Below are 23,070 nucleotides of genomic sequence, written 5' to 3' on the forward strand. Positions count from 1 at the left end.
ACCAGATATGATAAATAAGTCGGTGCAAGGCCATGAAGAGATAGATGGAATTTGACCAAAAACATACCAAACAGGTTTGTAACAGTTGTGGAACTACTGCTAATAGTCCTTAGACTATTAAACTGAAAGTATATGCTCACAGGAGCAAATCCCTTGTGTTAAAGTGTAAAATTAATTTCAGTACAAAATGAACAAGCTATAAATACTCGCAGAGAGTAAAGGCAAATGTAAATCTCAGAGAGTAAGAGTTTAAGTGCCTCAGAGCTTTGAAATTAGAGAAGCTCAGCATAACTGACTTAGGTTTCATTAATTTTCTCTCTCTCTCTCTCTCTCTCTCTCTCTCTCTCTCTCTCTCTCTCTCTCTCTCTCTCTCTCTCTCTCTCTCTCTATGGAACAAGAGGACATGTTTGACTGGGAAGCATTTACTGGCTCAGCCTCTGAGCTCTTGGAGAGGAGGAAGAGAAGACGCAAATCCCCTACTGTACTGGCATATGTTCTTTATTTCATGCCCCTCTCTCCATCCTACAAAGAAACACAGACATGACAATGTGTGTATGTTAGTGTGTTCATACAGGCAGCACTGGATCAGTGTACAAGATTCACATAAAGGTTTAACTATTGCTACCAACTGCAAAATCTAAATAAGTTCATTGCCAAAGCTCATTCAATTTAGTGTAACACCACCACTTTGATTCTTTTTTCTGTTCGAGACACTGGAGTCCGGACCACTTCATTTGCATTATGTTGCATATAATAATAATAATAATGGCGGATTCGCTATGATGGAATCTGATAGTGGAAAGACCGAACGTGTCTCAAGAGCGCAAACGGATCTGCTCGTGCGCAAAGTTAAAGCGCGCGAGGAGACCATCTATGGGACAAGCCGGTTTCCACAAAATCTTTATGTACACAATAATAATCTTTTACATTGTAATCTATTGTAAAGTGTGTGGTTCTGCGCGTCCCTGCGTGTGTTCAATAAGCAGAGTGTACACGCGTTGTGGACCCGCCTATAGGCGCACATTACTAACACTTTAGAACAGGGTTCAGGTCTATTTCAGTTGCCTCAAAATAGCTACGCTCCATCAATGCGCCTTGAACACACCTGGTTTTCAAACCAGCACGCAAATGCATTTGCTATTTAAAAACGTGGTGCAGGACGTGAAAATGATAACTGCGTCGGGCTGAAACTAGCACAAAACACTCGCGTCGCGCCTGGCGCTGCATTGCACCGGGTGTATGATAGGGCCCTAGGTCTTTGACAAATTTTATTTTATTTTACTGTTTAGATGTATAAGACGTTTTTGGTCTAATTGGTTGATTAATGAGATATTTTCCTTGATTGTGGGATCATCTGTTGTCTTCATGAATACAGTCTTATGCTGCATGTAAATTTTTAATGGATGCATTCACCAAGTTCATATTGTATGAGGATAATTGCTGTTTAACACAGCTTTGGTTGATAATGAATGAATGAATGAATGAATGAATGAATGAATGAATGAATGAATGAATTAATTAATTAATTAATTAATTTGTTTAAATAGTGGAAGGAGGGATTAGAGCATTCAACACACTGAGGAAGGGCTGTGAGCCGAAACGTCTGTGTATTATAATTTGAAATAACAGGAAATAAAGTAACTAAAAGGATTTTGAGAGTGGATCACAGCTGTATTCTTGAAGCTATTAAATAGATTTACGCACCAAAACAGGATACAAGGTATGAGACGAGAGAGCGCGGTGTAAATGTCTCTGTGGTACTAGTTGACTAAAAAAAGCTTTAGTCGTGGTGGCAGCCCTAGTTAGTACCACAAAAGCAATCTGATTCATATGTGTGCTGATGTTAAAGCTGATGGTTTTACATCACAACACGTCTTTCTAATTCTCTTCTCAGCAACAAATCACCACAATACGTGCAATTTGCATACAGAGACAAATCCTTGTCATTTACATCACACATTTGCATGATCATCATCTCTGCTCTTCCACAACATCATGCTGTGATTCACATGTGTAGTGGGCTATTACCCACTACAAAAGACACACGCACTGAGACCAGGCAGGGCTAGAAGAAGAATGTAGCATTAAGCTAGACACCTTTCCTTTGCACATCAAGTCTCCAAAACAGCTGCATGACCACAGAAAATGAGTTTCTAGGGAAAGACTGCACATCCAACTATAGCACAGATGAAAAAGCTCATTCTGTCCTGTGCATCAGCAGATTGTTCAGGTTCCATCAGTGAAATCAGCATACGCAATGAAAAAAATACAGGACCTGTCCACCCCCACAGGGCACAGTTTAGCATTTGAACAAAATCACCACACATTCCACTTTAGCCACGTCAGCTTGCATTTTCAACACAAGCCAATGTCATAAAGATCATGCAGAATGCATGTTTGAGATAACCGATATAAGACAAAGTAGGAAATGGTATGCATGTATTAACTCTGGTCTGACAGGTCGGACTCAACACTGAGTGATGAGCAATGTTTGATTGTATCCAGAAATTGATAAAAAAGATGCACGTTTTTTTAGTCTTGCCATGACCACGGTATCATAATTTTCACATCATATACAATTTTCTGTTGTATAAAGCACTACATAAATAAAGGTGACTTGAGTTGGCATTGGTACGGAATCCGTGATTATAGCCAATTAGGGGTATGAAGGTTGCTTGGACTCTGAGGTCCTATTTCAACGATCTCAGCACATGGTCTAAAGCGCACGGATCATGAGCACTTACGGCGTGTCCGAATCCACTTTTGCTAGTTTAACAACGGGAAAAAAGGGTTGTTGATATTCTCTTAATGAGTAATGGGTGTGTTTTGGGCGCAACGTGCAATAAACCAATCAGAGTCTCATCTCCCATTCCCTTTAAAAACCCGTTGCGCTCACGGCCTCATGCCATGGCGGATTAGCTATTTACATGGCGGAATTTGCCAGCAGAAAAACTGAACCAGAGAGGAAACGGATCTGCTCGTGCGTTAGGTTAAAGTGTGCAAGCAGACCATCTATGGAATACTGTTGTTTTTTACAGTTACATTGTGCGTTTCTGATTTCAAATGTCTTACAAATTAAAAATTTGTGAATTTCTGTCATGATGGTTCTTTTTCATTACTTGTGACGAATGAACGACTCAGACTGAACTCGAGAGGTGAACTAATAATTTCGGTCTCCGGTACAGACTGCATAGCTTCAGCCTATGGGGCAGTGACATGGTGAACGAACGACTCGGACCCGAAGACTCGGGAGGTAAACTAATCATTTCTGTTTCTGGTACAGACTGCATATCTTTTTTATTACTTGAAAAAACTTTTTCTGTTTTTGTTTATTTTGCTGAACGAGACTCAAAGATCTGAGTCACTACTAAATAGTTTTGTAACAGTATATTGGATCCGTCCATAAACTCTTAAAGTTACGGCAGCCTAATATACCTGCTGCTGTCTGTCATGTTAATCAGAGAACAAAATACAAAGAGAAAACTTTGATTACTTTGTTTAATTTCTGTAGTACTTCTTATTCAAATAATGTTAGAACCACCAGAAAAACTTAAAGATGTGTTTATTTCATTTGTTTCTTTATTCTATTGTTTTTTGTGCTATCTTTTACAATTTATTTATTCAGATTTTATTACTGACTGTTTACTTGTCTTTTTCTGTGAATTCTGTTACAATTTTCAAATAAAGTTAGAAATTCCAGTATCGTGACAACACTACTTGCCAATGAGCCCCAGATAATTTGATCATTCGACCCCTGCTATGGAGAACATGGTTTTGTGTGCATGTTATCCTCCTACTCTCATGCAAATAAAGATGTTCTTTAAACGTAGTGTGTTAATCTCAGACAGGGTCTTGATAGTCCGATGGTGTATGTATGTTTGTCTCATCCAAAGAAGGCAAGTGTATGGATGACAGAGTGTGTTCCTAGACACATTGGTATAATGTCACTTTGGGTTTGAGCCACCTTGCCTTGAATCCCCCTCTGGCCTCTTCAAACACACCCCAACAACCATTTGAACCAACCAAAAATATCCTTCTTCAGGCACCGTGACAGAACATGATGACAAAACTAGGGATCCAAAGATTCCTTGGGGCAAATATAAATCACTGGGTGCCAACAACTGAAGGCAGTGCAATGCCATCTCAAAATAAATGACAATAGAGGGACATTGTCATGCACAACTTTGCTGTGAGCCTTGTAATAGTTCAGTGTTGATCTGTATCATGTTATTGGTATGGTCTGCTGCTTTGCAGGCTATTCATAAGCTAATGCAAAGCAAAGGCCAATTCACACTGCAACAACAGAGGCCGTCCAACACGGACAATCACCAGATTACACTACGTCACTTCACAGGTATTCCACGACCCCACAAACACAGACTAAACATGTTCAATCACTGAAAACAAGCGTTGCAAATAGTAATTATATCCAGCGCTTACTTTCAAGCATATCCACCAAGAAAGAAAAAGAAAAGGGAAGGAGAAAGGGCAATAGCGACTAGCGAGACAGAAATAGTGAATACAAACTTTGACCTTGAGCCCCGTGTGTTTGAGTGCAGACAGTGTGCTATTCTGTGCGCTGCAGGCATGATAATGTGCCATCATAATATTCCATCATATGCACAGATGCCACACACAACCACACACACACTCTTCAACACAGACGATCCTGACACTGACACACATGCCTGGGGGACTGAGCCAAATCAGCAGCAGCGAAACTCTCAGAACATGGTACCACACGGGCCAGCTGGGAGAGCAAGAGACCACATCATTAATCAGACGCTTTTTCAGTATTTAAATTACATTTTAAAAATAGTTAATCTTAAAGACAATGAGCCAGAGGTTCTGAACTGTTCTATATGCTGCAGCTCAAATGCGCTTCTTTAGTGACCATGTAATGACCATTTGAAGACTGTGTCAGTTATGTTGTTTTTGTTGAAACTTTACTGTCACTTTTAATACATTTACTGTCTCCTTGCTGAATAAAATAATCAGTTTCTTACTTAAGCAAAATCTTACTGACCTGGTAGTTTCAGATACAGTTTAAGATACATTCAACTTGGACCTCTGGCCTTTAGGAAGATGCTCTGTATGTGTTCTATTTTATATTGAGACAATATTTTCTTAAACAATTATTAATTTATTACATTTATATTTTTTCTCAGTATCAAATCATACAACAATTTTGTTCACTTTTTTCATTAGAATTGTAAATGTTAATTTAAAACAACTAGAGAGAACAACGTTTAAAAGTAATATTAAATTCAATAAGATAAGCATGTGCATTCACCCATGACTGGAGAAATAAGTTGACTTTCCCCAGGCAAAAATTTCTGTAAATCTGTCAGTGACAAATTAAATGGATAACTTATCTAAATCAGTTTACATCAAAGAGCTGTGCGCCTTTTTTAAAAACTTTGTTTATTAGCAAGTAGTGTACATAAGTGTGTGTGTGAACAATCTCAGAGGACGTCCTTCTATTGTTATTGCCACATATAACCAGCTGTGCAGATTCCCCCCCCCACCCCCCACCCCCAGCCAAATCCCTAGATTACTAGAGGGAGTTTGTGTGTGTGTGTGTGTGTGTGTGTGTGTGTGTGTGTGTGTGTGTGTGTGTGTGTGTGTGTGTGTGTGTGTGTGTGTGTGTGTGTGTGTGTGTGTGTGTGTGTGTGTACTGTGTGCTGTGTGCGTGCACGCATGTGTGTGTGAGCATGTTGAGTGAGAAAGAGAGAGGAAAGAACAAGCAAAGGATAAAGCCTCTTAGCAGTGCTCACACATCACAGAAATGTAGCCCAAAACTGACCAAATAAGACCATAACTGCAGCACACAGACCATAGAGCAACACTTCATTCTCACTACAGCGAAGTAAGTTCAATTTAAGGTTGACATCAAGGTTTCTCTGGGGTGCTGGTACCTGTTTACACATTGTGGAGTGTCAAAACTGATCAATATAATCACATCCTTTATTGAACATCTTCCCCATAATCCTTCCCTTTATAGGCAGTCCAACAGCAATCCCACTCTCTCTATAACAGTAAGCGTACCAGTAATCAGATTAAAATCCCACTGCGAGTGAAATTATGCAGAGGAGATTAACCAGTGGTCAATGGCTGGATTATCCACCTAGGGAGAAGTTATCTGGAGACCTTCGTACTAACGATTATAATTAAAAAGTTATAAAGTTTCATCTGAATGAATTAAACTCTTTCTCGTTGGTGCAGTGGTCTCCATGCATTTCCCTCTCAATGTCTCAGGCAACCGCACACACATATGCACAGAGCCCTGAATCTGTCTTTTCCCCTTCTTTAAATGAGTGCTGTTATAAAGGTCTCATTGATTTGTATTACAAATTTGCATTGCAACAGCAGCAATGCATTCTTCTCAGTTTAGGGCTTGGAATAAAATGGAGGTGTTTTTTTCTACTCAAGTATAAGCTCCATTCTTCTATATAATACTAAATGAGCCATATAAGAATGTATGTATAATCAACAAAAAAACACATTAAAAGAAGCTACTGAAGGCACATGCAGTCAGGTCTAGGTTTAGTTTAGTTTAGTTTTTTTTGGGGGGGGGGGGGGGATCTCCATCACAACTCGACATGTCTAAAACTTAAACAAGCTCTAGAAAAACTCTTTGCTGTTGCACTGTACATACTGTACACATCTTTTTGTGTGTGCTTTGGGCACACATTCATGAATTATATAATTTGGTTATTAGGTGTGCTTTTGGAGTCTCCAAGTGTCCTTTTTTTGGAAAGACACTACATTTTCCATGAAAAAAAAAACCTTTCAGAAAAAACAGAATCATTCTTCAATCTGAAAGTTTACTTTGCTGGATATAGCAAAGGATGAAAAAATTTAAAAGTTAAACAAGATCAATTATGTATGCTTCATTTCAAGATAAGTATGTGATTCATCAAGATTATTAGAGATTTTAAAAAATGTAATCCATTGACAGCTCTAATAATACAATTCTCTCTGATGTGGCAGGACTTTAAATTAAACTGAATGTGAAGAATTTGAACTGTGACTAGATGATTGACAGGATGCACATTACTAAGCAACAGAGCGGTTCATTAAAAAAGTAGTAGCCTATGTCCCAAAGCTTGCCTACTATTCTACTACACACTCTAAAGTATGTATTTTTCTTTACAAAAACAGTAGGCCTACATTCGTTTAGGGCATAGTATAAGTAGGTGAATTGGGATGCAGCTGACTCTCTCTTCTCTTTCGCTGTCTAACCTTAGACAAAGAGTATAGAAGAACAAGAGGCGAAACTCTGATGCTTTCTGGGTAACAGCCACTAGGTGGCGCGGCCGCCATTTTGGGGTGAAGATTCCAACTGGAGTTACTGGACAACAGCACAGATAACAGTTACCGTAACAGTTACACATAAACAAACAGAATGACAATGAAGTCCAAGTGGAATAAAAGAAAGCAGTGACTTGTCTAAGTCTGTGAAATAAACTGTTAAACGGGATTTGATGATCAGTGATTGTACGTTATTATATGTTGTCATCATTCAGTTAGGATTTGATCTTTAATGTACTTTTTATATATATAAAGCAGCTGATATTGCCATAGCGACAGCAAGAAGCTAGTGGATAGTGATGGGAAGTCCGGCTCTTTTCAAAGAATCGGCTCTTAGAGCCGGCTCCTTCGCGAACGACACATCACTAGTAGTGGACTGCCGAGTCGCTTTCACCCCAAAATGGCGGAAACGTAGGGCTGCTGCTGGGCGCTGGTGTTGCAATGGAACGTTCTATTGGCTTTCACTTCTTGTCAATATACGTTCTTTGCCTTAGAGGTGGTCGCCATGGCTAGGGCAGGAACCATGGTGTTTGTTTTCATGTTGCCGTGTCAACAGATGGCTTCAGCGTTTCAGAGGGGCCAGGCAAAAGTTGCTTGATGACTTTTGCGGACGATCTGATCTCACGCATACACACACACACACACACACAAAAAAAAAACCTCACAAGAACTGGAGCAACCTCTCTGGCAGGTTTTTCAGGTCAAAAGAACTTGATACGAGTGGTTTGAGGTGTAAAAGATCCGACATGCTGAAAGAGCAAATATCTGGTCTGCTTGGAGACAAGATTCTAGATCAAAGTTTCCAAAATGGGAACTTCTCCCCAAAGCCCAATCTAACACAGGAATATTTAACTAGCACATGGAGGTCACCTCTAAGGGAGAGTCACGTGACTAACATTGCATGGTACTATAAATTAACACAGAAGATCCGGTTTTTACACATTAAATTGATAGGCCTAGTAGATCACTGACACCTACATTCCTTTTTCTTGCTAAAGAAGGTCCAACCATCCACAAGGTCTTTCAATTCTCCCTGTATACTTTTCATTAGAGCCAGTTAATTGTCTTTCCTCTGTTAGCCAATTTTCTCTCCTCCTACATTATTATCATAGATGGTAAAACTTTGAAAACAGAAGAACAGAGAAACATAAAATGGTTTCCTTTCATAAAAGGTAAAAATCATTCAAATGGAAAAGAACAAACAAAGCATGACTGTCTTTTCGTTACAACTCAGATTTGAAACTCTTTATGCTTCATTTCTTTGTATAATTGAGACAAAATTCATAGGAGGTGAACTGAACTCAACAGTGTGCTACTGTGTGAAGGGTTTTGGCAGATGGACCGATCTTGAAAACAAACAGATGCAATAAAGAGTTTGGAAAGACGTCTGGAAAATAGTCTGTAGTAAAAGGCACAAGGCTAAAGGCTTATTTTCAGTAAAATGTTGCTAGTAAAAGGCCCCTTGTTCACTGTCTCTGGTATAGTGATGCATGAAGCAGCGTTTACCAGAGTATGTGAGCGGATTGGAGCGGCAACAAAATTTCCCCTCCGCGCTCCAAGCATTCAATAATCACCTCGTTCCAGCTCCACTCCGGGTTCACCATTTACCGCTCCCCGCTCCACTCCTCGCTCACTGATATCAAAAACACTGCTCAGTCTTCGCTCCCTGAGGAAATTGCGGCTAAAGTATTTACAAGTATGCTTTGAAATCTCGCAAAAGCTCTTTAGGCCTCTTCTCTAGACTCTTTATTAAGCCTATTAAATGAAGAAATAAATAAACAATACTAAATAATACTGTGTGCAAAGTTATTATCTGGTTATTATCAGCATTAAAGTTTAAATATCATCATTGCTTTTCATCAGTTATTTTATCTACGGGTCGCTACATTCCTTTCAGATTTCTGCTCATTCGAATCAAATACAGACAGCACTGTAAGATTATATTAGTTTGAATGCATTAGTGAGAGAGCGATTGCGTGTGTGAATAAGTGCTACCTGTTTAAAATGTGCGTTTCATCATATTCAGCAGCCCATCTACTGAATCTAGTATCTAGTAGTATCTACTATCTAGTAGCCAATACAAATTTAACTGTGTGTGAATTCTTGCTAAAAATGCAGTTCTATAATGGGCCGTTGGCATGAATTGTACTCGTGATGGAGCGGTAGTGGAGCGCTCTCAGAGCTAGTGAAAACCATGATGCTCCGACTCACGAAAATCCGCTCCACACTCGATTCAAAATCACCCGCTCCACTCCTCGCTCCGCTCCCACTTCACTCACACAGAAGTCACTTTCAAAACAAGCAGATTTCTGTTGGCCAACAAGGCTTAATTTGCATGGAAAACCCCATGGAAAATCTGTGTAGTGAACTGATCCAACCTAGCGCAAAATCCAGATCGTGCGGATTCCTATTAGAAAAATGATCCCTGCAAAATTTTTATGAGCAATGGTACGTGACTGCACCTTTAGTATCAAGACTCAAAGTTTGACGAACTTTGGGAAGAGCTGGAAGACAAAAGCATTACACTCCTAGTTTTAATTAGCTCGAATCACACAACAACACATATTGTACCAATATAACCTGTATGTTTAAATGTTGTCCTGAAACTATCATTGCACCAATATAACCTGTATGTTTACAAGCAGTCATGAAACTATCATCCCATGAATGTTTATAGTGGAAGCCGAAACTTCCATAGCATCGTCACAAAACCTTAAATAAAGGGTTTTCACATGCACATACTGCAAAATCAAGAACAGAATGCTATTCATAACCTATGCCAAACAAACCAGTTTTTCTATTGAAAAGATTATCTAAATTTATTATTTAAATCAAAAAATCTCACACATCACAAATTCGACACATCACATCAACTCCTGTGACTTATTCCCACATGGAATAAGTCATATGGCGGACCTGCACCAAGACACGACCAAAACGCATCCCTGAATGTTAGCAAAGACCAGTCAACTAGACAATCCCCTGTGAAGGCCTCGTAGACAACCGTCAGCACAGATCCTTAGCAGAGACCACAATAACTAAACCGGTCCTCCGCACAGACCCCATAGCCAACTTCGGCTCCATACCGGCGTGATGAATCCATCTTCAAGCAAAATGAACTGGATGAATATTTGAATGCTACTGATCCCAAGTTTGGGTTCCTTGCCACTGTTGTGTCGGTCTTGCTTAGTTGTGGACACTTAATATTCAACAATATTATTGATCTGACTGACGCTGTTATATAAGAACTGAACTGAGCTGGACGATGACATAATTGTCAAATTTTTTGCAGAACTGCTTTATAGATCAAATTAACTAATTTAATAATTGATGATCTTTAAAACGGAACTGAATTAAGACTGAACTGACTTCAGATTAACAACAGCCGAAATGCATCACTGTAAAGCTGCTTTGAAACAGATTGTATTGTATCTATTGTATAATGCACTATATAAAGGTGGCTTGACTTAACTTGACATGGGGATTCTTAACGTTAAAGATGTTCATTAGCAAAAGTCCTTACTTCAGGACTCCCTGACATCCCGCATACAGAGCCTGCAGAATCGTAGCACTTTTGGATCAGCTGACCACATTACAATCAGAGATGCGGCTATGGCACGCGGCCAAAATAGGCACTTAAATTAAACTGCGAACCAATAAATGGTTATTTATTACCCTCGGTCTCCTCTTCTTTTCCAGAGCAACCCACTGACTGTGAAGAAATTTAAGATAAAGGACAGCAATTGCATAACTGCGTTCTGTAGCCTTCCCTTCCCCCACTTTGTCAACCTGAGAAAATAACTAGGTTGCTGAACTGGCACAACTATCGGCTGGAGACCTCGGTAAGGAAATGAGATGAAAGGATTTTCTCTCTTTTTTCCCCCACTTTCTATATAGCTCAGGTGCTGGAGCAAAGTTCACTGTATTGAAGTTTAAATCCCTTGAAGGATTTGCTGTAAAAAGCAACCGGATGTGACTGTCATTAATGTCATTTCTACATTCTTTTGATATCTCATCAGACTAAATATGCAGATACCCATCGCTTAAAATGATGATTAGACTTCTGCTGAACTGATCTTCAAAGACTTCATCTTGTAAAAGCATTTTTTCAAAATTCAGCCTGACCTCACTGAGGAAAGTGTCTAGAGAGGGAATGAATGGACGTCGGCTGTTTCACCTACTGGGCAGACTGAGCTTTGATATAGACACAGATCAAATAGGCTACAGTTAAATATAGGAGTGGAGACCTTTACACAACTCACCAGCCCTCAAACGCACCCGTAACCAGACAATGGGCTACAGAGGAAACCAGATGTCTAAGAGAACTTTTTGATTGTGGTACTGCGGAGTACCTGATTGGCCACGAGATACTGAGTCGTTCACAAATAATAATCATCATAAATAACGGTTACAATACTGCTGTATTGAATCACTTAAAGGGCACCTATTATGCCCCTTTTCATAAGATGTAAAAAAGGTCCCCAGAGTGTGTATGTGAAGTTTTGGCTCAAAATACCCAACAGATAATTTTTTACAGCTTGTTTAAATTGTTACTTTTTGGGGCTCAGAAAAACGCACCGTTTTAGTGTATATCCCTTTAAATGTAAATGAGCTGCTACTCCCGGCACAGAGGGCGGAGCCTCACGAGCTTGCACTCTGTCAGGACAATCTCATCTCACAGAATGATAATATCAAAACAGAAACTTTCAGTAGTGTTCATTTTGACCCGGACAATAATCCCCACAGAGCCAGAGAATATAGGCCTATACTGTATGGAGATAGAACAGGTAGCCTTTAGACCTTATGTAGCCCCGCTCCTTTTCAGCGCTGCGCTCGTTGTCTTTTGTCTTCCGTTCTGTATTTTCACAGCGATCTTGCGTATTTATGAATGAACGGCTTGTTTCAAAATCTTCCCGGTCTACTGACATTTGTTAAGACATCTGCTTTAAACATTACAATACATCGCATGGTGACGTCATGCGACTTTGACGCACTCGCAAAGCATTCCGGGAAGGCTGTGCTGCATCTGAAAAACTGCTGCGCGTCAAAAAAGATGGCCGATGCCCATCTTTATGCAAATTAATCCGTTGAACGCGACGCGACTATCTAATAGAAGTAGAGCACATGGAGACTGGGGGAAGTCTCTCGTGGGTCATTTGTTCTAGACGTCCTACTACAAAAACCACGCCCATAGCGGTAAACTTGAGGAACGCCCATCAACGTACAAATGAGGAGAGGCGTCGCAACACTACGCTTCAGTCGTAAAACTGTTGCAAAAGTGGATCCGTACCGTAAAGATGGCTGCGCCCTTGTTTCTCTGGCGCATAAGGTCTATAGTTTACTTTAATTGTATTTGTCATCTGCTTTTAGTACAGGCCTGTTGTAGTGGACCGCGTCCGAATGATGACCAAAAATATTCTAATGAGTTCAATGTTTATTGTACATCACACAAAAGATGAAGCGTTAGTTTTACTCCAGAAAATCACTGCAAGAGCTAAGCAAACACAGTATAAGAAGTGTGCATTTAAGTCTTATCCATTAACTCTCTCTCTCCCTTTCATTATCAACAACACACACAGCAAAGTACACAAAACACTCGTTACAACTAACAGTAATACACACTTTTCAGAGAGTGCTTAATAAACTGGTAAACTATATATCTGTAAAACGACTAGATGAGCTGTCATAAAGTGCACGCTCTCACTTTCATTTCTGCTGTGATCAGTAACGTTAGGCCTGTCCCTCCGGAGACTGTAAGATGGATCACGAACAGTTGTACGGATTCATCCTCGAGTAACAACGAGAGTAAATAAAGACGGCAATGTTCATTCTTACATCCAACAACAAAACACCTCAATCGCTTAGGAGACATTCTTGTCTACAGCTGCTCCGGCGTGGAAACAATGGCAAACTGTGTCCAGCTCACTCAGGACGGGTCTACACTAAAACTGCAGTGTCAGTCAACAGTCGTGGGAGGGGCTTGTGCAAAAGTACATCACATTGCCCCAAATCTGAGAACGGCTTGTTCTGAGACAGTGCTTATGGTTTATGGGGATATAAAATCATTATAGGGTGGTTGTGTATACACACTGCCAACACACATTTATGTTCAAACACCATGTAAAAGTGAATTTTGCATAATAGGTGCCCTTTAAGTAATGTGATAATTAAGTGTCTGTCTGCAATTTCACACATACAGCTTTTTGAATAAATTTAAAAGACATTTTTCTGTCAAATTAGTCATCCACTCGGATAAAGAAGCTCTTTGATTCTTGTGTTTCACAAAAGTGTAAATGTAGCAATATGGACAAAACATACAGCCAATGCATGTGAGAATGATAGATGTGGCACATTTGCTGGAAAAAGTAATTTGTCAATTTAATGGGTTTAATGTGTGAAAGTGGCTTGAGACTCTTAAATATAAAACTACATCTCATGCACATAGGCAACAAGAGTATCACATTTTCTGCTAAATCTCTGCGTTTAGGACAGCCATTAAAAATACTCTCATTTACACTGATTAACTGAGAAAGAAAAGTGCAAATTTGGTTCCATGAGATAAAGCCCCTGAGGAGACAGTAGACTGAGGCCTGTCATGTGTAATACTCACTGCAGAGCAGATTTTTGAGAGGAGAGCGAGTGTGTGGTTGTTACACAAGAACCTGCATCCCCTGACACTCTAACTCCCACACATTCACTAACAAGTAGTCAGGCCATGATATTATGCCCACACACACTCACACAGCCTAAAAATACTCTTACACATGTATAAACATGCATGGAGCAATGAAAACACATTAATATGTATATACAAAACCTCCTACATATGTCGCTACACCGTTTTGTCTCAAGATAAAAATTAAATTACTCACCCCTTGCCTGCAGGCCTGTTCGTTGAGTGCCCGCACCCAGGCTCTCTGCCAGTGCTCCCTGAACGACTTGAACACAAAGAGCGAAGACAAAAGCCCCTTGACACCTGCCTCCGTGTCAGTCCCTGCCCCATCTCGCCTCAGCCTCAAGAGGGAACCCCACACACCGCCCGTCAGTGTCTGGTGGGTGAGACTCAAGGGCAACCGCCACGGGGTCTCCCTCTTGCCCTGGACCCTGGACCACCAAGGGCGAAGCAACCCCAGTGAGAACTGAACTAGCCAGGCTAGTACAACCAGCAGTGAGGCACAGAAGAGCGCCACCTGAACCAGCCAGCTCACGTCCTGGAAAGTCATCATCTCCCTAATCACTGATCACTTCAGTCTCATTTTTAAGAAGGGTTGAAAATCTTGACTCACGAAGGTTGGATATCTGGGGAAAGGGTAGAGAGAGACAGAAAGTAAGTAGACTGGAAAAAGACCAGATGCAGGGATATATAGCCATACAGCAACGACAAGACATGTTACAAACATCTTATTGGAAACACTGACATCTTAAAGAGACAGTTCACTCAAAAATTAAAACTGTCATTTACTCACTGTCACGTTCTTCTAAGCACGTAAGGGGCCATTCACACAGAATGTGCTTTTGCGTTTAAAAACACAAGAAGCATGGTAGTGGACTGAAAAAATGCAAGGTCTATAGAAGTGTTTATTAAAAAAAATAACTTTGTTTTACTTGAGTGCTGCGTTTTTAGAAATGTGTAGACGCACATGACCAAAGTTTCTAGTGCATGTTTACATAGAAAAACAATGGAAAAACAATGCAGAATCCAAAAACATGTTCTACTATGTGAAAGACTCCAGTCACCATTCACTTTCATTGCATCTTTATTTTATAGCAAAAAAAGGGCCTGAGACAGTCATTCTGCTTTTGTGTTCCACAGAAAAAAAGAAAGTCATGTGTTAGAACACCATGAGGGTTAACTAAATAACTGATGAAATAATTTTTGGGTGAACTGTGCCTTTAACAAAAGATAAAATGAATTCTTATTCACAGATGGGAAAATCGGCTATTGTTTTTTTTTTCTATTTACATATATTCTTGGCCAAAGTTTTCCTACCAAACTAATAAATATATATACATACATACATACAGAAATGATATATAGCAGTGATGCTGCTTATACCTGTTTTACATGTTTTATTGCCAAACAAGTTACTATCAAAATTTGCGCTCTACCAAATGGTTACCAAGGGTTACAAGTCATGCTCTTATCAGAGATTTACAAGTGCATGTATCCTGTTAGTATCACCACCTGTGCTTAAAAGTTTAAACAATTAAGCAAACTGACTAAGCATTTCGGTGAAAGTGTGACATTCAATGCCTGTCCTGAAACCGGAGAAGTGCAACTTCTTCCAGAAAACTAACTCAGATCGGTTGCACAGTCTAGTCTTGTTGTGTGAAGCCTGTCTCATACAAACTCGCTCCGATTCTGTCACATTACTGACAGTCCAGCAGCGATGATAGCAGCTGTGCTCTGGGTCAGTGCTGCATTGCAACGTCGAGCTTAGCTCATCATGACCCAATCTAGCGATTCATTTACATTGCCTTCTTTTTGGCAGCTATTCTAAGATTGTAACGTTACTTATACAGCGTATAATGGTGTTCATATCAAACCATGTATGTTTACGTCCCCTCACTGGTCACCATTTGAATAGCTGTTTCAAACCCTAATGTTACCTAGACAGTATTTTTGTGCATCTGATTCAGTTCAGTCAGTTCAGCGGACTCCAAACGCGCCTACGATTAACAAAAATGCTGCACGCGCATTCGACGCCGAATGTTCCCATTATTTGAAAGAAAAATCAATAGAAAGGAATGATTACCGAACAGATGAGAAACGCCGTCTTTGGACGCGGACTAGCTACAGAACACCAGCTCAATGGCTACATCATTTCTTCGTAATTCCAGCACCAGTCTTCAGGTCCGAGCATCTTCCACAAACCTATGATGATCGGTACATGACCTCCGTTACGTGAATATTTAGCATGCTACATAAAACCGCACATTTATTATATCCAGTGCTGTCAACGCAAGATAAATGTGTCCCCCTCCCACCGTCGGTGTCGGACGGTCTATAATGGTAATGCGCAAGAACAGAACAGTCGAGCTGTCAAATAGTGTAGCAACACAAACCTACACCGCGTACGCGCTTGCACGTATTTAAAGAGACACGCACATTTTTAGGGCTGTCGAAACTGCGCACGCGCACATTCCCTGCCTGTGCTTCTGAAACTCATGAAGTGCAGCCATAGACAGTATATAAGTCCAGCTCTACCTCTCTGGACGTAATGGGTGGAGCTTAACCGGCCTATTTCACAAAATTGTATTAGTAAGTAGGTTGGGGTTATGTGATGTGGGGCTGAACTCCACCATTTACGCACAGAGAGGGGGAGCTGGACTGACGTTTATGAGGATAATTAAGTCATAAAGATAGTGTTATGTTGTTCCCTTTGTCACTACTTTGAAGAAACAGTTATCCATTTATTTTCTTACACTAATTGTTTTTATTGCATAGAGTTTAGACTGCTTAGTGATTTAGACAGATTGTTCTAATTTTGTAAAACTAGATTTAGCCCCAAACCTCTGTAAAAGGCCAAATTTTGTTTTTGGTGACTCTCTTCATATTACTTTTATAATTATTTTATTACTATTCCTTGCAAAAATTTACATTCATAAAAAAAAAATTCAATAAAGATGTTATTTATTTGAACTCAAAATCAATTGCTTGTAATATTGTTTTATGATATAATACTGCTAAAAAATAATAATAATATAATACACTTTAGTTAATTTCATAGACAGGGTTGTCATTGCTATTATAATAGAGTGAGCATAACATAACCTGCGATATCCCTGCTCCAAGGCCTATACTCGCACCTCAAAATTAAATGTTATGAAGAAACTGTACAATACAATACATATTTTATCAAAATATAGAATTACAGCATTCCATTTTGGCAAATAATAAAATGAATGGATATAAATAGTGTATAATAGATGTTTTAGAAAGACCAAATAATAAAAACACGGCGTATTATTATTATTATTAGTAAGTTAGTAGTAGTAGTAGTAGTAGTAGTAGTAGCAGCAGCAGCAGCAGTAGTAGTAGAATTTAGTATTTCTGTACACGGAAAATGGGACCTTTACCGTCTTTTTTCTTTTTGTTTCCGGTTGTGTTACAACTGCAAAGGTTCGACTGAAACCAAGATGATAAAAAAAATAGATATATTTATATATTTCTCTGATAAACTACCTACCTGGTCACTAAATTGTATTTAGCAACCTTGCGCTTTAAAGCTTTTGCTGTCGTACCAACAACTTATACGTGTATAATAAGCGAGTCGTATATTAATATAACCAGTTTGCGGACGGATTATGTTGACGGAAGTAGACGTGGATTTTGTGATGAGATCAGAGCTAAACATACACTGTAAACTGACATATATATATCACGTTTTGATGTAATAGCTGTTTACATTATTCCGACGAGTAACTATTAACTCATAACCTGAACCGGTAGTTATTTGGGCAGGGTTCTTATTCTAGATTGCCTGTGATTTACCTTATGGAAATCCAGCTGTCAACGTCAAGTCAATGAACTGCCATTCATTGACTCAGTGCTTTTGTATAAAAACAGTTCGGTCGTTTCGAAAAGAATCCAATGTCATTTATGCGCGCGCTTTCATGCAGCGGTGTCTGCAGCAATGTGGTCTATAGTTGTATTTGAAATGTAGTTAAATTATTTGTCAACCTCGAAACATGTTCAATTAATGACAGCTTCACTATGAATATACAACATAAATGTATTGAAAGTTGCTGACAGGAAGGGAACTCTATTTTCAACGAGATTTGTCGACATATAACTGCTTGTATAATACAGTAAATACAGAGTATTGCAATTTTATAGAGTGTTAGTCAATGGAGAAGATGTCTCCAATTCCTGTTCTTCCTCTTATCATCAACTCTTGTATGTCTGCACTGGGGTGCATTGCAACAGTCAAGCTTATTCCTGCTTTTAAGGATCATTTCATATCTGCGAGACTCTATGGCATGGACCTAAATAAAACCATAAAGAAAGAGGTGTAAGTGATTAATTTTCTTTACTTACATTATTGTGCATCAAAAGTATGCATTTCAATTTGATGTCTGAAACCTGAATTTAATTTTCTCTCCTCATTAACTAGACCCGAATCACAAGGTGTAATCAGTGGCACAGTCTTCCTCATCATTCTCTTCCTCTTCATCCCTGTCCCCTTCCTCCAGTGCTTTATGGGAGAGAAGTGTCAACGCTTCCCTCACAACGAGGTGAGCTAATGATTCCCTAATCATAAATAATAAACATTTCAAGAACTCATCAAAAGTTTGAGGTCAGTAAAAACATTTATGTTGAATGAAGTATTTCTTTCTTAGAAAAGATTTCTATTTAAAATAAATTATGTTCTTTTGAACTTTCTATTCACAAAGAATCCTGAAAAATATTATCATGTATTCCACAAAAATCAAGCAACACAACTGTTATTAATATCGATAATAATAATAAGAAATTATTCTAGAGCAGCAAATCAGCATATTAGAATGATTTCTAAAGGAGTAATGATGCTGAAAATTCAGCTTTGCCATCACCATAATAAATTACATAAAAAAACAGTAAAAAACGGTTGTAAATTTGAATAGTTTTCCCACAATATAACAGTTTTTACTGTATTTTTCAGATAAATGCAGACATGAACATTACAAACTTTCAAAAAACATTTTAAAAAGTCTTAATGACCCAAAACTTTTTTACCAGTAGTGTGTTTTTAGACAAAAATGATACGACAAACTAATTTGAACCTTAAGTTAGCCTAAAAATGACCTTGATACCAGAAAAACTTCACAGCCATACATACAGTGGGACAAACATGCATGTGTGGACATGTGCAACCTTGCTGAATAATGTAGCCAAATATAAATGTAATAAAATGGCATTCATTCTGTTGCAAGGTATCTATTGAAGTACTATACTTTGTGATACCATCACTGTGATATTTGTGCACTACAGTATTCCAAAATGCCCTGTACTGACATGTTTTTACATTTGTTTTTGTGTCTTCTCTTGATCAATGATATGTCCATGTTAGTTTGTGCAACTGATTGGTGCGTTGTTAGCCATCTGCTGCATGATATTCCTGGGTTTTGCTGATGATGTTCTGAACCTGCGATGGAGACACAAGCTACTGCTGCCCACTATGGCTTCCCTACCTCTACTTATGGTCTACTTTACTAACTTTGGCAACACTGTCATTGTCGTGCCCAAACCTTTCCGTCTCCTGCTGGGAATGCATCTGGACTTGGGTGAGTCAGATAGTATGCTTAAATGTCTGGTGCTCTGTCTTGACACAGAGAGGTTGATTTTATTGCCCTTTTGTTTGATATGTAGTATGTTGTTGATATTCTTAGTAGTTTTGTATATGTGTTTCAGGCATTCTGTATTATGTGTATATGGGAATGTTGGCTGTGTTCTGCACAAATGCCATCAACATCTTGGCCGGTATCAATGGCATTGAGTCTGGACAAGCTCTCTTCATATCAGGCTCCATCATTCTCTTTAATTTACTGGAGCTCAATGGTGAGAGGAGGGCCTATTTTCAACATATTTTATCAGTTTTTCCCACATATATTCAAAACCAGTTTTAAGCCATTTTAAAATATGCATAATTGATATATATATATATTGAAGACTTCAGATGCAGAAGCCTCTGAATGTCATCTGAAATTCTCTTCTGGAATGATCATTTTTATGAAGCTTGTATGTTTATGTTCAGTTATTTCACTTAAATGGCAATGAAAATTACCTATTAATTGTCATTTAAGTTAAATAACTGAACCTAAATATACGAGCTTGATATAAATGCTAATTTTAGAAGAAAATTTCAGATAGCACTTAGTGGCTTTTGCATCTGAAGTCTTCAGATGCTATATATATATCCACACCACTGAGGACTGGAGTAATGATGCCTTAAAATTCAGCTTTGCCATCACAGGGATAAATGACATTTTACAGTTATTATAAATTGTAATAATATAAATGTTTTAAAAAAGATTAAACATTTTGAACTATTCCAAACTTTTGACTATTATATATAGAAGTTATTTAAGTTAAATTATATTAAGAAATTACTTGTTCAAACCTTACTGACATTGCTTGAGTTTATTTAAATAAGTCTGTACTGCAGCTATATTCTCTCTCTCTCTCTCTTTGAATTATTAAATTAATCTTTGATTAACGTTTCTCTTTCAGGAGACTACAGGGATGACCATGTTTTCTCTTTGTATTTCATGATTCCCTTTTTCTTCACCACATTAGCCCTCTTCTACCACAACTGGTTTGTAAAAACTGTTGCTTTTTGATTATCTTTACCTGTGAAATATGCTTTAGTTTAAGACAGGCCTTTAAAATACTGTACTCTATAAGTTATTAAGTTTGACTATCAACACTGATAAATAATCTTAACCTCAACCACTTTTGTTTTTGAACAAATAATAAACCTCTACTTTGAATACCTCTCAGGTACCCTTCCTCTGTGTTTGTGGGAGACACTTTCTGTTACTTTGCTGGAATGACGTTTGCAGTGGTCGGGATACTCGGACACTTTAGTAAGACCATGCTGCTTTTCTTCATCCCCCAAGTCATCAACTTCATTTACTCCCTGCCTCAGCTGTTTCACATTATTCCCTGCCCCAGACATCGCCTTCCTAGGTGGGTTTTTACACTAACATTTTAAAAGCATACTATAACCAATATTCTTTTTTATTTTTATTTTTTACAGTTATAATATATACAGCGTTTCCTAAGCATTTACACCATAGATAAAGCGTCAGGAAATGGTTTTGAGAGCTTGACCTCTAAAATTGATTAATACAGGTTACAGCCTGACACAGGAAAACTTGGCATGAGCTATTCCAAGTTCAAACAGAAGGACCTAGGCAAATTAGGACAACTTATTCTGAAGGTAAAAACACACATGTCACTATCAGTATTTATCACTATAAATGGGTTTAGGGCTGTTTGTTTGAAAGGAATGTTGTTGCTGGCACATCCTATTTGGTATTCCCTGTATAAAATGATGTTTGAATGTGATTTCCTCTTTTATCCTGCAGGTGGCAGAAATGTTATGGCTTCTGGATGTTCGTAGAGGGCTGGAAGGAGATGATGAGTTTATTGAGTGTAACAACATGACCCTTATCAACCTGGTTCTAAAAGTACTGGGACCTACCCATGAGAGAAACCTTACTGCAATCATGCTGTTAATGCAGGTGAATCCCTGGTTCGGATGTAATGTGCAATACTATGGTTATTTCAATTCAAAGTGGTTTGTAAAGAAGGTTGCGATATATTACAACCTCACTAAAGTATGAGAAAGCATCATCAGTGGTTCAATGTTATTCAGTTATTTAAAGGCCCCCCTAGCCATAAAAGCATAAAATGCAGTTCAAAGTTCTTTACATAAAAATGATATAGTCCAATATCGACAGCAACATTACATCCAATAAAAACTAGCATCAAGCATAAGGGATAAAATAAATTAAATGCAACACATACAGTATAAAATACTAAAACATATGAAGAACAAACATAAAAGTAAAAGTAATCACCTACAACACAAAATAGAATTTATTAAAAACATAATTCAGAGTAACTAATTAAATTCCAAAGTAAAAAGATACATTTTTAACTTTGTTTTTAAAATACTGAGTGTGCTAGCTTCCCTAATATCTGATGGTAGTGTATTCCACAGTTTTTACGTGCATAATTCGCAAAGGCCGCATCACCGATATTCTTCTGTCTATAGCTAGGAACCTCCAATAAACCTGCATTAGATGTTCTTAATATTCTTCAAAGGAGACTGTTGTTTTGGTAGATTTAAATAATATTATAGTTCTATATTTCTTTCTTAGGTCTTGGGGAGTGCTGTAGCGTTTGGAATCCGGTATCACCTTGTGCGTCTGTTCTACGACGTCTAGAAAACTTGCGATCCTGAGAGACTTTACAACCTGCTCCTTTCATTTGGAGAACAAACTGTCTCAACAGAATTTTTTTTAAATGGTTACTATACTGCCTGTCACCTATAAATGATGGAATCTAATTACAATACAGTGTATTTCAGCACTTCTGTCTATATATCTGCATGTGAAGGGACAGTCTACACATATGCCCTTAATTTTCATTGGGACAGGAAGGCTCATGCATAAGGATTTACAATAATTTGGGGGTGACTTGAAAAGCAGAGGGTTCTATTTTGAAAGATTATGTGAAACACATTCAGGGATATTTTGGGCAGTTGGTGAAACTTTTGAGAGCATTTCTGAAAGGTTACTTGATATATGTACTTATATTTTTCTGTGTCAGATCTAATATTATGCCTTTGACTCATTTGAATAAACCAATGTGACAATGGACCACACTAGCTTCTGGGAAGAAAATATTAATTTTGTGTACTGTTTTTGTACAGTATTCAGACATATCCAAACACAGTGTCAAACATTAACCCTAATCCATATTTATAGTCATCTAACATTTTGTCTGTTTTTAAAATGTAAAGGGCTTCCAAATTTGATGATCCCTTCCTAAAATACAAAGGTAGCTTTGTATTTTCATGTATAAAAACCTTTTTATTCTGTGCGAGTATAGTAAGTGTGGTATTGTAATGACAACGTATTCTTTCCAAAATTAAATAATTGAATTTTATTTTATTTGTCATTTAATTAAAATGACAGCAAATTTATGAAATATTATCTGAAAAAAAATATTAACCATTATTATTACGTATTAAAATATAAGAA

General features: G+C 38.3%; 2 protein-coding genes across 4 annotated transcripts in view; one reads left to right on the forward strand and one right to left on the reverse strand.

The window, feature by feature from the left end:
* c2cd2l (c2cd2 like) overlaps positions 1 to 16,474 on the reverse strand; it is a 30,931-nt gene extending 14,457 nt beyond the window's left edge. The window contains exons 1-2 of one of the 2 annotated variants that reach the window (XM_079608756.1): positions 16,071 to 16,474; positions 14,187 to 14,613 (exon numbers count right to left, since the gene is read on the reverse strand). In XM_079608756.1, the coding sequence (XP_079464882.1) occupies positions 14,187 to 14,540 (354 nt within the window). In that variant the 5' untranslated portion in view covers positions 14,541 to 14,613; positions 16,071 to 16,474. The remainder of the gene's footprint in view (positions 1 to 14,186; positions 14,614 to 16,070) is intronic. The other variant, XM_079608757.1, reaches the window with a different exon arrangement.
* A 918-nt stretch (positions 16,475 to 17,392) lies between these two features.
* dpagt1 (dolichyl-phosphate (UDP-N-acetylglucosamine) N-acetylglucosaminephosphotransferase 1 (GlcNAc-1-P transferase)) lies at positions 17,393 to 23,058 on the forward strand. Of its 2 annotated transcripts, XM_079608759.1 has the most exons (10): positions 17,635 to 17,677; positions 18,155 to 18,329; positions 18,432 to 18,552; positions 19,368 to 19,581; positions 19,709 to 19,855; positions 20,528 to 20,612; positions 20,798 to 20,986; positions 21,152 to 21,239; positions 21,388 to 21,543; positions 22,186 to 22,974. In XM_079608759.1, the coding sequence occupies exons 2-10, from the start codon at positions 18,166 to 18,168 to the stop codon at positions 22,249 to 22,251; spliced, it is 1,230 nt and encodes a 409-aa protein (XP_079464885.1). In that variant the 5' UTR covers positions 17,635 to 17,677; positions 18,155 to 18,165; the 3' UTR covers positions 22,252 to 22,974. The 2 variants fall into 2 exon arrangements, with proteins under 2 accessions (XP_079464884.1, XP_079464885.1); XM_079608758.1 differs by having other exon boundaries at positions 17,393 to 18,329; positions 22,186 to 23,058.
* Positions 23,059 to 23,070: the final 12 nt, after the last annotated feature.

This window comes from Phoxinus phoxinus, assembly GCF_949152265.1.
Source record: "Phoxinus phoxinus genome assembly, chromosome: 3".
In the NCBI taxonomy this organism is placed as follows: Eukaryota; Metazoa; Chordata; class Actinopteri; order Cypriniformes; family Leuciscidae; genus Phoxinus; species Phoxinus phoxinus.